Genomic DNA, 14,359 nt, shown 5'->3' with positions numbered 1-14,359 from the left:
ACCTTTTGAGTGTCATTAGAGCTCATTTTCCTTTTGACGACCATTCTTTGTAAGCTGTGATGTGCTTCCTGCACTTTATTTTACTGCCGCACATACAGTAGTACATTTCCTCCTTGTGTGCATGTGTTCATTCAGATTTTAATTTTTTTTTTTTTTTGGACCATTCAATTAGACGTCTAAAATTACTTAATCTTAACTTACCAGCCGACGCGCAAAATTCAATTCAGGTTCGTTTCAAAGGGAAATATTTTGATGTAAATTCGGTGAGAAAAATTTACTTTTGTAAGGAAACATCCTTGGTTTAAAGAACAATTTTAGAGATTTATATTTTGTATGCAAGATGAGCAACAGGAAAAAAAAAAGACTGCCTTTCTAATAATAATAAAAAAAACTTTCTACAATAAATCGAGTCCTTTTTAATACGTAGGGTTCGGCCCCTTTTTCGGGATGTTTGTTTACTATCTTAAGTGGTACTGCAGTATATAAATTTATTTTTACTGTCGTTCTTTGTTTTTTTTTGTGTGACAATTCTATTGACTGTAATGTTCATGTACTGTGGCAGCATTGCACCTCATTTCAAATAAATGACGTAAAACTCTACACAGACTTTTTTTTTTCCATCTCAATTCCAATTATTGTGAATTTACCAAGGGAGTATGAACTTTAAAAAAAAAATCAATTCATCTTTATTCCAAACATAGCGCAAACCATGATGAAGATTGCTGTCTGTCAAAAACTGAAAAAAAAATGTATAGTAAAGGGCAGTCTGCGTAAATAACTGTAATACTAGCATTAATACAATATCACATGCATATTAGTTTAAAAATGACCTACATGGAGGTAGTCATGCTTTGGTGGTATGTCGGTGCCAATGAAGGATGTTAGAAGAGATTCTAGTATACACAACGAAGGTCCATTGAGTACAAAATGGGTGCTTTGCCCCCATCTTGTGGCATTCATCGGCAATTATAAACCTCTTTGAGGGAAGGTCTTTCGAATGGACCTTTCCGACCTGTCAATCACACGTACAATAATAGCCAATCAGATAGCCGCATTGTCTTAACCCCTGGCTTGACACGCCCCTCTCGCCGTATTGTCCCACAAGTAATGCTGCTTGTCAGTAGCGTGCGCTTGGAAAAGTTAATGTTATGAAGAAAATGGTCCTCAGATGCGCTTGGGGAACGTGCAATTCTGATCCCGGTTGATTCATTTTGCAAAGTCTAAAACACAGTTGACTAAGTGTCTACGATGGCCAATGACCGAAGGCGTCTACCGTCGCCGCGCTCGGCGTTTCATTGGCTCAAACGTTGGTGTCGATGAACATGGTGTGCTCCTTCCTGACGGTGCTGAAGCCTTTGACGCTGTCCACAAACTCCTCGTCGTCCATAAACTGTCCCGAGAAGGAGAGCAATCCGAAACTGTTCTGAAAGGGCTTTCCGTGGCCAGGAGGGCTCGCTCACCATTCCGCTGTCGTGTCCCATGGCGGGGGCCCACGCCTCCACCGGCGACTTCCCGTCCATCACCTGGCTGACACTGCGCTTCAACCGATTCCCGCGCCTTCCTCCTTCTTCTACACCTCGAGGATGCGCGTCCTCACATTTGGCCTCCAGCGCCTCCTGGTGGCGAGAGAGGCAGCAAAATTCATTGCCATGGCGACACTCGACAGGGCTCGGGGGGGGGGCGCATTACCTCCATCTTCATGGTGAAGGACTTCAGCGTCACGCTGCTGACCACGCCCGACGTGTCGAACTGGAACGACGCACAAAAATGGGATTTCCTGCCAAAACCCTTCAATGCGTAATTGCAGCAGATAAATGATGTGGTGCAAGTTTAGAAGAGTTTAGTATGTTTGCTTTTCTATAAATGACTGCTATTTTCATTTTTATGATTATTTTTTAAGTTTCAGTCTACAGTGAGGGAAAATCTAGCCGAGGGTGTCACCAAAACGGAGTTCCCGGCCGGATAAACGGCCATCGGGCTTCGCGTCTTCATGGCCACCAGGGGGGGTCTGCCTCTAGTCAAGGGGGCTTTGTTCAGCGCCTGCGGCAAGTTTTGGGGGTAATAATTTACGATTATTATTATTATTTATTAGTACTATTTACTATTAGTGTACCAAACTAAGGCGACTCGTGGAATTGGTCACCTTGTGGAGGACCACGCCTAACACGATGGCCATCAGCAGGAGGGCGACGGCCGCCATCACCGCGATGAACCACAGCTCCTGGAAAACCGGACGCCGATCGTCTTGGTCGGCTTCCACCCGCTCGCCACTCATTGGTCCCTCGGGAGCGGTGGGGAGGGAAAGATTGGCATCTAAAACTTTCCAAAGCATTTGTGGACACCAAAAAAAAAAAAAAAAAAACAAGTCTGGGTTTACCAAACGGATAATTCTCACTTCTGTTTGGATGCATCAAGGGGGGCAAAGATTTCGGAAAACTGAATGCCGTCAGAAGAAATGTGTATTTGTTTGCGGTCCCCATATTGCAAGAGGTCCTCATACAGTCATGAATACCAGGATACACACACGCACACACTATCCAATAATGTCTTCCTTATATTTATTGGTGGCCCAATATTACAACAACAATGAGATGATCATTTTCAAAATGTGTTTATCCTTATGCAATGATGACTACAAGTAGATAGATATCAATTTATCTGATAAACTTTACCATATTTGTGGTCCCCCCCCCCCCCCAACAACAAACTGTCCAGACGATGTGAAAAGTACCCATGTTCTTATATGGCCAAGAATACCTGTGCAGTATATGAAAAATATTCACTGGTGTAGATGATATGAATGGCGTTTTTAATATTGTCGGGTTCGCTTGTGCTGTGGGGGCCATAAATGCAAGAAACTTCATAAGCATAAAATGTATGCTGATATGATATGATAGATGATATGCTGTGTGAAATGTGATCACGACACAGGACCTAATTGAGTAACTAGAGACACTCGGGCCACTTTCTAACCTAAAAATGATACATTTAATATTTAGCACCTCGTCTGACTAGGAAGGATTTGAAATTAATTTGATCATATGAAAAGAATTGTCTGTACAAGAGGATAAAAAAAAATGGTACATATGAGTAGCTCACCGCCGTTGAGGTCCGTCTTGGGATCTTTGCCGGGTTTCCTGTGCGACACATCAGAACGCCGAAGACCTGTTGGGCCTCCAGGACGTCGTCGACTGCTCCCACATCAAGGTCGCTACTTCATGTTAAGATTTTCAAACACAAAAAGCTCTGGACAACGCATAAATACGAACCCAAAAAATTGCTTGTGCTCATGTGTGTGGTCGGACATCACGTCAGTCTTTGCATAGCGTCTCCGCAGCAACCAGCGGGTGTCATCTTACCTGAAGAGGTGTCGTGTCACCAAAACCACCAACCCCGAGAACCACTGATCTAAAAAAAAAAAAAAAAAAAAAAAAACATGTCGATTGGTTGAAGCCAGTTGGCTGCCATCTTGGTACTCCCAAAACATGTGGAAGAAAGACATGCTTTACAGGTTGGATTATGGCGGGGGTGTTCTCAAAGTTTTGGCATGTAGAATCAAAACTAGTCGTGTGAGCTTGACATTTTCTCAGTTCTGGTAACATGAAGGATTTTCAATTCGACTTGGTAAGCCAAAAAAGGCTAAGTGCAAACGAAAGACATAAAAACAGTGACTAGCAAGAAACCTTGCATATTACCTCGGGCCCGATTTCCGTGACGTTAACTTTTCCCAAAATATGCTGTAAAGCACGATCATCATAACATAGCAAAGAAAAACTAAGTCATTTTTTGTCATAAAAACATTCTATTTTAAGTCAATCAGTTCGATATATTTTTGAAAATAAGGACTCGCAATGGGTAAATGAATACTAAACGCGTTGTTCATTTGTTGCCTCTGCGACGTCCTACTTCTGACAGAAAATTTAAACTTGTTTCCTCGCATTTGAAAATTCAATTTGCAGAGTTCTGTATTATGAAATTCATCAAAATTTCACATAAAAATGTGTTTTCTTGCTCATCCACTGATGAAGTTTGGGAGAATATTTACATCGCTTTTTCGCTAAAAACAGTTAGGCTATAAAGGTGAAGCAGAGCGTGAACAGTGAACAAAACAACCGTAAACAAAACTTTGTTCAAGTGAATTAAGCTCATCAGGAAAAAAAAAAAAAAAAACCCTTTACAAACAAACTTTAACAGTGTCAAAGTAAATCTTTCTAACTGACCTGTGGAATGTTTTCTCACAACCACAAATCTGGCGATTAATGCTAGTAACGCTTTAATACTAGCGGGCGAAAAGATGCCTGAAGAATGGAGGAAAAGTGTGCTAGTTCCCATTTTTAAAAAGATTCAAGATAAAGTTGATGAGCCACACAGTGAAGTTATTTGAAAGTGGGAGACTTCGGGTCAGAAGTCAGTATCTGCGAGCAACAGTATGGTTTTATGCCTAGAAGAGTGTCTGAGATGCATTATTTGCCTTGAGGATGCTAGTGGGAAGGTCAGAAGGAGCGACTTTGTGTCTTTGTGGATCTAGAGAAAGCATATGACAAAATACCAAGAGAGGAACTGTGGTACTACATGCGGAAGTCAGAGATATGTAAGAATAGTACAGGACATGTGTGGCGGCAGCAGAACAATGGGGATCTATCCAATATAGTACTTTACTGTACGATATTTCAACTACACAGCGCCATCTGGTGTCCTGTGGCTGAAAACTTCAGTTTTATTGTTGGTTCTAAAACCAGGTCTTGGTGATGAGCATGTAAGTGATATGAGATCAAATTAGTAGAAAGGCCGGGACACCACTGCAATTGATTGTTCCGGTTTGAGTGCATTACGTACTGCGCAATGCAGTCATGTTATTTATTTTATGACGTGAAGTTGTCACCCTAACCCAAATTTTCAATTTAACAGTAAACTCAAACACTAACGAAAACAAAATTAACTCATACCAAACCTAAACCCTGACCTAACCCTCTCCAAATACTACCATAATGACCAAAATTAACATACACTCGCATTTTGATCCAGGTATTCACCAAAAATAAGGCAAAGTAAAAAAAAAAAAAAGTTTGAACATTAACAATATGTTGCTATAATATGCTTAAATGCTGGATAATGAAAACTTGCACTTAATGACTCAATTAAAATTGCCTACATTTAATTGTACATAAGACTGAAATTAAAACTGTATCTAAATGAGATTTAAAAAGTCAAATTTGAAAAAAATCAAATGTAAATAAAATATTATTATAAATGTTTTAGCCACTGTAACAATATGCACAGATCAAACATATAATTCAGTGAGTTTTGCGTACCACTAGAGGGCGCACATATGCCACTAGTGCTTTGACAACCACTGCCTTCAAATGGTGAATGAAAACCAACCATCCATCCATCATTCTTTGCCGCTTATCCTCATGAGGGTTGCAGAGAGTGCTGGAGCCTATCTCAGCTGTCAACGGGCAGGAGACGGGATACACCCTGAACTGGTTGCCAGCCAATCGCAGGGTATATAGAGACCAACAGCCGCACTCACAATCACACCTAGGGCCAATTTAGAGTGTCCAATTAATGTTGCACGTTTTTGGGATGTGGGAGGAAACCGGAGTGCCCGGAGGAAACCCACGCAGGCACAGGGGAGAACACGCAAACTCCACAGAGGCGGGTCTGGGATCGAACCGGGACCTCAGAACTGTGAGGCTACAATGCTTTTCCAGCTGACTCAAAGGAAAACACGAACAAAATCCCGACCCTAGACCCAACCCAAAAGTCAAAATCATAATTATGTTTAAAACATCCCTTAGCTCATATATTGTGTGTGTGTGTGTGTTGTCTCTTGCCTGCATGACAGCCATGATGAGTCAGCGCCTTCTGATGACCGGCGATCACCTCAGACGTCATGCCGAACGTTCATTTAGAAAATCAGTCTGACGGGGTTGTGATGGGCCTCGAGGGGGGCACAAGTACTCACACTCTACTTAAGTAGAAGTACAGATACATACTTAAGAGAAGAAAAATAAACACTGATTCAACTCTTATGCAGAAGTAAGAAGAAACATTTTTACGGTCAACTCCCTCGTGAAATACAAACACGTGAAACAAACTAAGCATAGCAGATCGTCTTTATTGCCCAAATATTCACCTGAGAAACCAACGACAAGCGTTTCCCCCTAGCGTAAGACACAACGTACACGTGATGCGAAACCAAACACATACAGGGACCACACGTTCACCGTCAAACCTGGAACATTTTCATCAAGTTTGAACACCTCAAATTCCGTAGGGGGCACCACTTCATTTAACCACAGAACACGTGGCGTAGTTCAAGAATCTCCGCACAGAGCACGCTAGCTAACTAAAACGTTAAGATGCGTCCGACATTTAAGGGGGAAAAGTAGTGCACACGTTGACGTCTACCGGAGGAGGGACGGTTAGCGATTTACACGGACTGTCGTCCCCAAAAAAACTGCAAGATAAGAATGCTGTTCAAAACCGGACTGCGAAATGTTGAGTCATTGGGGCGAAAATCTAATGTTGGGTCAAACAGTTGAGACCACCCCCTCCCTGAATTCAGATGGTGGGGCAAACGAGAGGTGTGCCCCACAAACATGGCGCTGGGGCACAACACTGGGGTGCCCCTTGGAATATTATGATGGGGAAGTAGTGGAGTGTTTAAGTTGCCAGATTCCAATTATGAAGTTGTAGCGGTATTTTAGAACAGGTGTGCGGAACTATGAAAAGGTCCTCCAAATGACTTTATCAGTAAAATAAAGAAGAAAATATTATTATATATTGTGAAGATTTGGGGGATAAATATTTTTGGTCTCTTTAGGTTTTCTCTGTAGAGGTGCTGCAGTGGCCCACGAGATGGCGCTTGGTATTCCTTTGACGAGTAAATCAACTTTTTCTGCAAAAAAATTTCACTTTGCTTCGTCATAATTTCTTTCCCTGAAAGTCCTCCAGGCCACGTTCGCCCGCGCTAGGAGGATTCTGGAAGGGTGAGCGCGTCCGCCATTTGGACCGAAATGGTACCTTACCAATACAGTGGTACCTTGATTTATGACTTTTTTTATAATTACTGGGCGGCACGGTGGCCTCACAGTTCTGAGGTCCCGGGTTCAATCCCGGACCCGCCTGTGTGGAGTTTGCATGTGCTCCCCGTGCCTGCGTGGGTTTCCTCCGGGCACTCCGGTTTCCTCCCACATCCAAGATTAATTGGACACTCTAAATTGACCCTAGGTGTGATTGAGAGCACAGCTGTTTGTCTCGATGTGCCCTGCGATTGGCTGCCAACCAGTACAGTGTGTACCCCGCCTCCTCCCCCGTTGACAGCAGGGATAGGCTCCAGCACTCCCCGCGCCCCTTGTGAGGATAAGCGGCTGAGGAAATGTATGGATGATAATTACTGCACATGTGGATACGATGAAAGTCACAACGGCAACTGAAATGTCGCGTGTGTGTCCGCCTTTAAGGGGCACGGCCCAGGAAGTGACAACAGAAGCTGAAGTCAGTTCATGTCCATGCGAGCTTCCGTTCATGAGCCGTGGCCTCCAGCAGCCCCTTGTGAGCATTCTAATTTTTAAATTGTGTGTTTGACTGAAAAGCTGAAAGTGCATCAGCGATTGTGGGGATTCCAGTAAGCCCCCCGTCCCTCCCAGGTCGCAGAAAATAGGGGCCGAGCCATTACCTCTCACAAAATAATAAATGATAAAACGCAACACAGCAGGGGATACTGTAAATGATGCTAATGTAACACAAAAACGAGTAAATCTTAATGTTGAGGCATACTGTGAAGTGTCTCAAGTCAGTGCCTTCGTTGTTTTGTTTTTTTTCGCTGCTCTCGAGCAGCATCTAAAACGATTCATACCTCAAATTTTGACTGGCAACACAGCAAAAAAATAAATAAATACAAAACTATTTAAAAACAAAAATCATAAATTGGGGGCACCGGTAAATAAATCAAGGTAGCACTGTATCTGAAAGTGGAAGCTGATGTGATCCTTCAAGGTGTCGGTGCATCTCCTCCCGTTCACACTTTGGAGTCCAACAGCTCCAGGAAGAGTTTGTGCATGGGCACGCGCCCGTCCCGCCTAATGCGGCAGAAGTGCTGCACGGCTCGGCCCGCCGTCTGCCGCAGGAGGGGGAGGCCCATCATCAGCTTGCCGGCCCGCCGGGGGTCCTGCGCGTGCTGGGCCGCCTCGTAGTCCTGTAAGGCCTCGTGGAGGACGTCCTGGAGGTGCTGGACTGCCTCGGAGTCCTCGATGTGCATGGAGTCTATAGGGAGGGGGGGACTAAGTATCAATGCCCATACATGGGTAAATACACAATAGGTTTTTTTTACCCCAAGATCTACTTTTCAAGCAGCAAGCCCATGATGCCTCCTATATTTAAATATACAGAATTAGCTTTTTGTGCACTGTATTGTCTGGGCTTTCATCCTGGATCAGGCTGTGCCAAGCTGGAATTATAACATTACACACCATCTCATCCTGCGTTTTGTACTTTGGCTTCAGACCAGACCTTTCCCACCCGGAAAAGGGAAAATCTCATCTAGTTTAACCACTTTTTTTCTTCGATGATTCACGTACTCCGACAGTCATTGCATCTTAAAACAACAGCATTTCTTTTTGAACTTTCTCCATTAATATCGAAAGTAAACATAAGCAGCGTGTCTAGCTGGTCTTTGCTCTACGTCGCCCAGACTGTGTTGCTAACTAAAGCGGCGGTGGCGGACGCTATCATTATAAAGCATTTTGATGGGCTGCGTAAGTACTGTAACATTTGTAATTATGAGTGTACGTCTTGAACAGCGGGGGCGGAGTCGAGGGGTGGGTGTAAGGTAAACTCGGAAAAAGAGAGTGTGGCGGAGCAGCGGTCGTTATTCGAGAAAGTTCAGTGAGCTGCCTAAAAGAAACCAGTGGCGGTGGCTTTTAATTTTACGTATGTGAATTGTGCCAGTGGATGTAACAACCAGCAATCCCTCACTCATCGAATCACACTGCAAAATGCCACACACTGAATAGCGATGTTATACTTTCAATTTGCATTGGATTATTATTTTTTTTGCACGCAACGCAGAATATCTGCGAAGATACAATTGCACAATTTAGAGGAACATTGGCTGACGTCTTTTTTTTTTGGCACGCTGTCCCGCGATCGGTCGATCGTGATCGACGCATTGAGCACCCCTGCAGTAGAGACTACATACTGTGTACTGCACATATTTTTTAACAGTGCAAATACATGAACGGATTTGCGTAAATGCTACTCCTGCATGCAGTGGAACGCCCTGGAAGTCATACGTGGGGCAAACAAGAGCGTGCCGCACGACATTGAGTCAGCAGGATTATAACCTAGTTTCATTTGGCAAAATTTCCAAACAAATTTTATTCATAATAATAAGTAACACCGTCCATATTTATTCAGCTAAGTGATTATTATAGAGCGGACCTAAATGTAATCACAGTTCGGGATCTACAAATTCACCTCTTGGTTTTTTTTTTGGGAGGAGGGCGACCTGCATTATTTGCAGCAACACCTGTTTATTTGTGGGGTTTTTTCTCCTAATTCCCCGCTTATTCACATCCATCCAGCCATTTTCTTCACCGCTTATCCTCACGAGGGTCGCGGGGAGTGCTGGAGCCTATCCCAGCTGTCAAGGGGCAGGAGGCGGGGTACACCCTGAACTGGTTGTCAGCCAATCCCAGGGCACATAGAGACAAACAACCACACTCACAATCACACCTATGGGCAATTTAGAGTGTCCAATTAATGTTGCACATTTTTGGGATGTGGGAGGAAACCAGAGTGTCGGGAGGAAACCCACGCAGGCACGGGGAAAACATGCCAACTCCCCACAGGTGGGGCCGGGATCGAACCCGGGTCCTCAGCACTATGAGGCCAACACTTTACCAGCTGATTCACCGTGCCGCCGCATATTCACATTTATTTTTAATTCACACGATCCCTTATTTCTCTTTTGTCCATCGGACAACAGCTAGCTAGGATGTCCGGCTACCTGAGTTGACCAGCGCGATGGCCTTGAGGAGCACGAACTCTTCCCTCTCCAGTCTGACGCTTTTGTATTTCTTGACCAGCTGCAGGATGGCAGTGTTGAGATCCAGCAGGCCGGCCATCTTGGACCGGTCCTGGTCCATCACGTAGTCCTCGGCGTACGCCAGCTGCTCGTCCAGCGCCAGGGAGCGGAAGACCACGCGCAGGATCAGGATCTCCATCCAGCCGCTCTGCAGGAGGCTCATCTGGTCGGCCAGCGACAGCGACGGGAAGCCTGCGAACACGAAAATGGGCAGATTCATTGATTATTAAAATAGTAATCACAAACCCGTCTAGAAAAATAAAACAAACCACCGACAGCTCATAATTTGATGCTTGCGCTTTTGACAGCATCAACGACATTTGTCCGAATTTATTGCGCTATGCCGTCGTATTGATTGTCCGTGAGAATTAAAAACTAGATCGGGATCGATAGCGTCCATCAGCGTTAGGAGACAAGTGCTAATGAAGCAGTGGTTAACTTACGCCAGGGAACGAGCGAGCATCATTCGGCTTCAAACGTCACACGCTTAAACAGCAGATGCGTCACGTTTGCTAATTGCTAATCTAATTGCTACTGATGTCTCATTGGAGGGGTGCGCTGAAAAGTACCCGTGACAAAAACAGAAGTGTCACTGTGGGATAGAAAATGGCGTGTCTATCAAGTCTTATACATGGGGCAGAAAGAGAAGTGCCCCTAATAGTTAAGGAAATAGATGTGGCCTTGATATCTTATGGTGGGGCAAATTAAGAAGTGCCCCACAGGTTTTATGGCAGACAAATAAGTGTCGCAAAAGTCGTATTGGTGAGGCAAACACCATTATTGGTGAGGCACGCCAATAAAACAATCCAATCTGCCCGTGAATTTAATGCAACAAATGATTTAGCCGAGCCTATGTTTTAGCTTAGCACATGCGCTAGCTTTGCACAGCTCGAGGCAGGAGCAAAACTGTGACGGTGGGCCGGACTGAGGTGTGCCCCTGATATCCTACGAAGGGGCAAACATCGTGCCAAATGAGCAAGAGTGTGCTTGTTAGCGTCGGGTCAGTGTATCATCGTCGTCATCGTCATCGTCATGATCACACAGCCATGCGACAGGCAGCTCCAAAAGGCCAAAAGCAAGCGCCGTCTTCTGGCTCGTGCGGCCGTCCCGACCCCTCGCGACAACTTCGACCTCCATCAGCGTCAACGTCCCCGCGAGCAGAGGAGGCGGCCTGGGATGCAGTCACCTGCCCTCGGGACCAGGAACTCAGATGGCTGGCGCCGTTCGGACCGGGCCTCCGGCGGTCCCCGCGACGCCCTCGTTGTGTGACTGTCACACAGCCCCCGACGACATGACAGTGTGATTAAACTGCCAAAAGCAGCTTTTTGGACGTCTTAGTGTTGTATCACATAGATGACAGATGTTCTTTGTTTACTTATAAAATGTCTCAGTAGTATATATATGAATGAACTGGTAATAAAAATTAAAATTGTTGTGACTTAAAGAGAGGCAAAGGTCCTCTTGCACTGGTGAAGAACACTAAAATACAAGATATGCCCAAATGGTTGCTTTGGGTCTGTGCTGGAATACACACACACACACACACACAAATGCTTTGTTTGTATTGTAAGCAGTGCAGAGAGAAAACATCAACACAAGTGGCAGCTGTGTTTCCCTGGTGAAGCTTTAAGCACAGACAACAGTTGCTGATTAAGCAGGGAACGTGTTGTGAACTCTTGCGTTGCGTAAACTACATTCCGAGTACGTACTGCACTACCCATCGGAAAATTGTCTTTGTCGACCTGCTAGTTAAAGCAGTAAAGAGCTCGTGCACCTACGTCATAAAATCACGTGACTTTTGTTTACGTCGCCATTTTGCAGGTCAAACAGAGCATCGTTCAATAAGTCAGTTGGAGACAACACGAAAATATGTTTTATCGCACGACGCCGAGTCTTGTCCGATATCGTCAGACATTTAGAAGGTGAAAGTAAAAAAAGGTACGTGGAAAAATTACATAAACCCGGCATAGAGGACCCATATTTAATAAGTAAAAAATTGAACTGTCAATTCGCTTCCGCTTGTCTTGGACAACTGGACCTACACATGTATCTGGTGAGTAACTCGTCGAGATTCACACGGAAAAGTTTGAAAGCGAAGAAATGTATGGACGCATACAAATACTTCGTTGCTGGATCTGTTCTCAATTAGGAATAAATCCCACATAGTGACGGTTGTGACGGCTCGTGAATGCGGAAGTGTATTCGGCCACACATTAGCCTTTGCCGGAATCCATCGATCTTTCCTGCTAGTATTCAATACAAATAACAATATTTAAATAAATTTCCCCTGGTTTTGCACAAACTTGCATTCATTAACTATGTCCTCTCAACGGAACATGGAAGCGATTGCGGCCACACTTAACCTCCGTAAACTTCTGCGGCAGACGTATTGTTCTCAAATGAGCTTGGCATTATAAATACTTGGCATTATAAATACTTTTTGGTAATATGAGATTGAGAAGAATAATTCCTACCTGACATGAAGCGATCGCTACACGGGCGTGTGTGTATTTTGGTTGGGCACCATCCGTCATGTTTAATTGCCGAAATCCATCGATATTTTCTGGTCTTTTCAGCTGGCATTCCATAGAATGACCTCTTTGAATATCTGACTCATCTGTTGTGACAACCAACAGCACAAAAAGGTCTCGGATATTGTAAATATTTTTCTCCGGTACAATGTCGACCAGGTCTTTTTGACCGGCAATGTGGCGCCGTGAAAATGGTGACGTCCTGTGCACGAGCTCTATACACGGGTTTGTTCACATGAAGTCTCTCACACTCGTGTTATGAACGTTGTGACGTGAATTTGGGTCAACAGCAGAGGGCGATATTGCTTCACATGGCAGCCCCTCGGATGGATGAAAATGGAGGAAATGATCGATTTAATTATTATTCCACATATGCAATTATTAATCAGAATCAGACCAGTGAGCACATCCAACGTAGTCTTGCAGATAATAAATACTACAAACTTACAAACTTGAATTACATTTTATGTTGTGTTGTGTTATAATACAGTGCTATTTTTTTTACTTTTAATATTCCACTGATTAATTGGACACTCTAAATTGCCCCTAGGTGTGATTGAGAGTGTCGATGTGTCTTTGTCTCGATGTGCCCTGCGATTGGCTGGCAACCAGTTCAGGGTGTACCCCACCTCCTGCCCGTTGACAACGGGGATAGGCTCCAGCACTCCCCGTGACCCTTGTGAGGATAAGCGGCTAAGAAAATGGATGGATGTTCCACTGTGGCGTTTGAGACGCCAGCAGAAGTGTTATAAAGTCCATTAAAACGTCAACGCGGCTTGCGGTTGCCTGTTAATTTTTTTAGGAACGTGCACGCACCACACGGGTCGGGTCTCCTACCGACCACAAAAATCATAATCTGATGAGCATGGGTGCAGCACTGCACCTTCATCCTCCCCCCAACCCAAAAATGAGAGCTGTACGGGGTACCTGGGATGTGTTTGGCCCAGCCGATGTTGGCCACCAGCTCCCGGTCGGCCAGGTCGCACAGCGTGGTCAGCGCCTTGATTTCGCTGTCGGGCACCGTGGGGTCGGCCATGGCCAAGATGGCCTCGGGTTCGGCCAGCAGCAGCAGCGACACCACTTGGTTGGCGCTCGCTGCAACACAAGCGCAAATGCAGCGTCAACTGGGCCAAAATGTCTGCGAGAGAGCCATTGTGGCCATCTTTTTGGAATTTATTCATCTCGCGTCTGAATTAATTTTGCTCAAATACATACTACCTTTTCCGTATATTGTATGAGTACATATTATACGACAATACCATGCATGAGTGTTTCAGTAATGTGTGTGCTGTCCTGATTGTTGCCCCCCCTCATACAACATAATGAACTCACATATTTTCTTGAGTGGCAGGTGGCCGTGCAGGTGGAGATAGGGGGCGCTGTTCTCCGTGTCCATTCTGCGCTTGTACTTCTGCCGCCCGCCTCGGACGCGATCCAGACGCACGCCTGAGAGCGAAAGGAACTCAGTTCAGCGAGCTTCCACGCGTCATTTCCAAAGATAAGAACAGTGTATATCCATCCATTCATTTTCTTAGCTGCTTATACTCAGAAGGGTCGCGGGAAGTGCTGGAGCCTATCCCAGCTGTCACCGGGCAGGAGGCGGGGTACACCCTAAACTGCCAGCCAATCGCAGGGCACATAGAGACAAACAGCCGCACTCACAATCACACCTAGTGACAATTTTAGTGTCCAATTAATGTTTCATGTTTTTTGGATGTGGGAGGAAACCGGAGTG

The 14,359-nt window shown here is 44.8% G+C and overlaps 2 protein-coding genes across 10 annotated transcripts in view; both read right to left on the bottom strand.

Annotated features, from left to right (window-relative positions):
• Window positions 1–730: 730 nt before the first annotated feature.
• On the bottom strand, window positions 731–3,385 carry si:ch211-57i17.5 (usherin). 4 transcript variants are annotated; one of them, XM_061811784.1, is made up of 7 exons: window positions 3,360–3,385; window positions 3,100–3,214; window positions 2,144–2,319; window positions 1,942–2,040; window positions 1,690–1,749; window positions 1,461–1,616; window positions 731–1,390 (listed from the first exon to the last, which is right to left on the bottom strand). In XM_061811784.1, exons 3-7 carry the CDS (start codon window positions 2,273–2,275, stop codon window positions 1,301–1,303), a joined length of 537 nt encoding a protein of 178 aa, XP_061667768.1. In that variant the 5' UTR covers window positions 2,276–2,319; window positions 3,100–3,214; window positions 3,360–3,385; the 3' UTR covers window positions 731–1,300. The 4 variants fall into 4 exon arrangements, with proteins under 4 accessions (XP_061667768.1, XP_061667766.1, XP_061667767.1 ...); XM_061811782.1 differs by having other exon boundaries at window positions 3,100–3,191; window positions 3,270–3,381; XM_061811783.1 differs by having other exon boundaries at window positions 2,144–2,313; window positions 3,100–3,191; window positions 3,270–3,381.
• Window positions 3,386–7,816: 4,431 nt separating this feature from the next.
• Window positions 7,817–14,359, bottom strand: part of LOC133496337 (estrogen-related receptor gamma-like) — a 28,092-nt gene continuing 21,549 nt past the window's right edge. For all 6 annotated transcript variants that reach the window (XM_061811775.1, XM_061811773.1, XM_061811772.1 and 3 more), the window contains 4 exons: window positions 13,957–14,070; window positions 13,552–13,719; window positions 10,016–10,285; window positions 7,817–8,271 (listed from right to left, as the gene is read on the bottom strand). In XM_061811775.1, coding sequence (XP_061667759.1) covers window positions 8,027–8,271; window positions 10,016–10,285; window positions 13,552–13,719; window positions 13,957–14,070 — 797 coding nt within the window. In that variant the 3' untranslated portion in view covers window positions 7,817–8,026. The remainder of the gene's footprint in view (window positions 8,272–10,015; window positions 10,286–13,551; window positions 13,720–13,956; window positions 14,071–14,359) is intronic.

The sequence above is a fragment of the Syngnathoides biaculeatus genome, chromosome 23 (assembly GCF_019802595.1).
Source record: "Syngnathoides biaculeatus isolate LvHL_M chromosome 23, ASM1980259v1, whole genome shotgun sequence".
Lineage (NCBI taxonomy): Eukaryota > Metazoa > Chordata > Actinopteri > Syngnathiformes > Syngnathidae > Syngnathoides > Syngnathoides biaculeatus.
This window is presented reverse-complemented; position numbering and strand designations above follow the sequence as displayed.

What these genes read in the sequence shown, in the direction of transcription:
- si:ch211-57i17.5 (XM_061811782.1), bottom strand. Translation starts at nt 3,307, where the DNA reads ATGTCCGACCACACACATGAGCACAAGCAATTTTTTGG. An exon ending in GAGCACAAGCAATTTTTTGG is followed by an intron (nt 3,192 to 3,269) that starts GTTCGTATTTAT and finishes ATGTGGGAGCAG; the next exon opens with TCGACGACGTCCTGGAGGCC. An exon ending in CGGCCGGGAACTCCGTTTTG is followed by an intron (nt 1,750 to 1,941) that starts GTGACACCCTCG and finishes GCGTCGTTCCAG; the next exon opens with TTCGACACGTCGGGCGTGGT.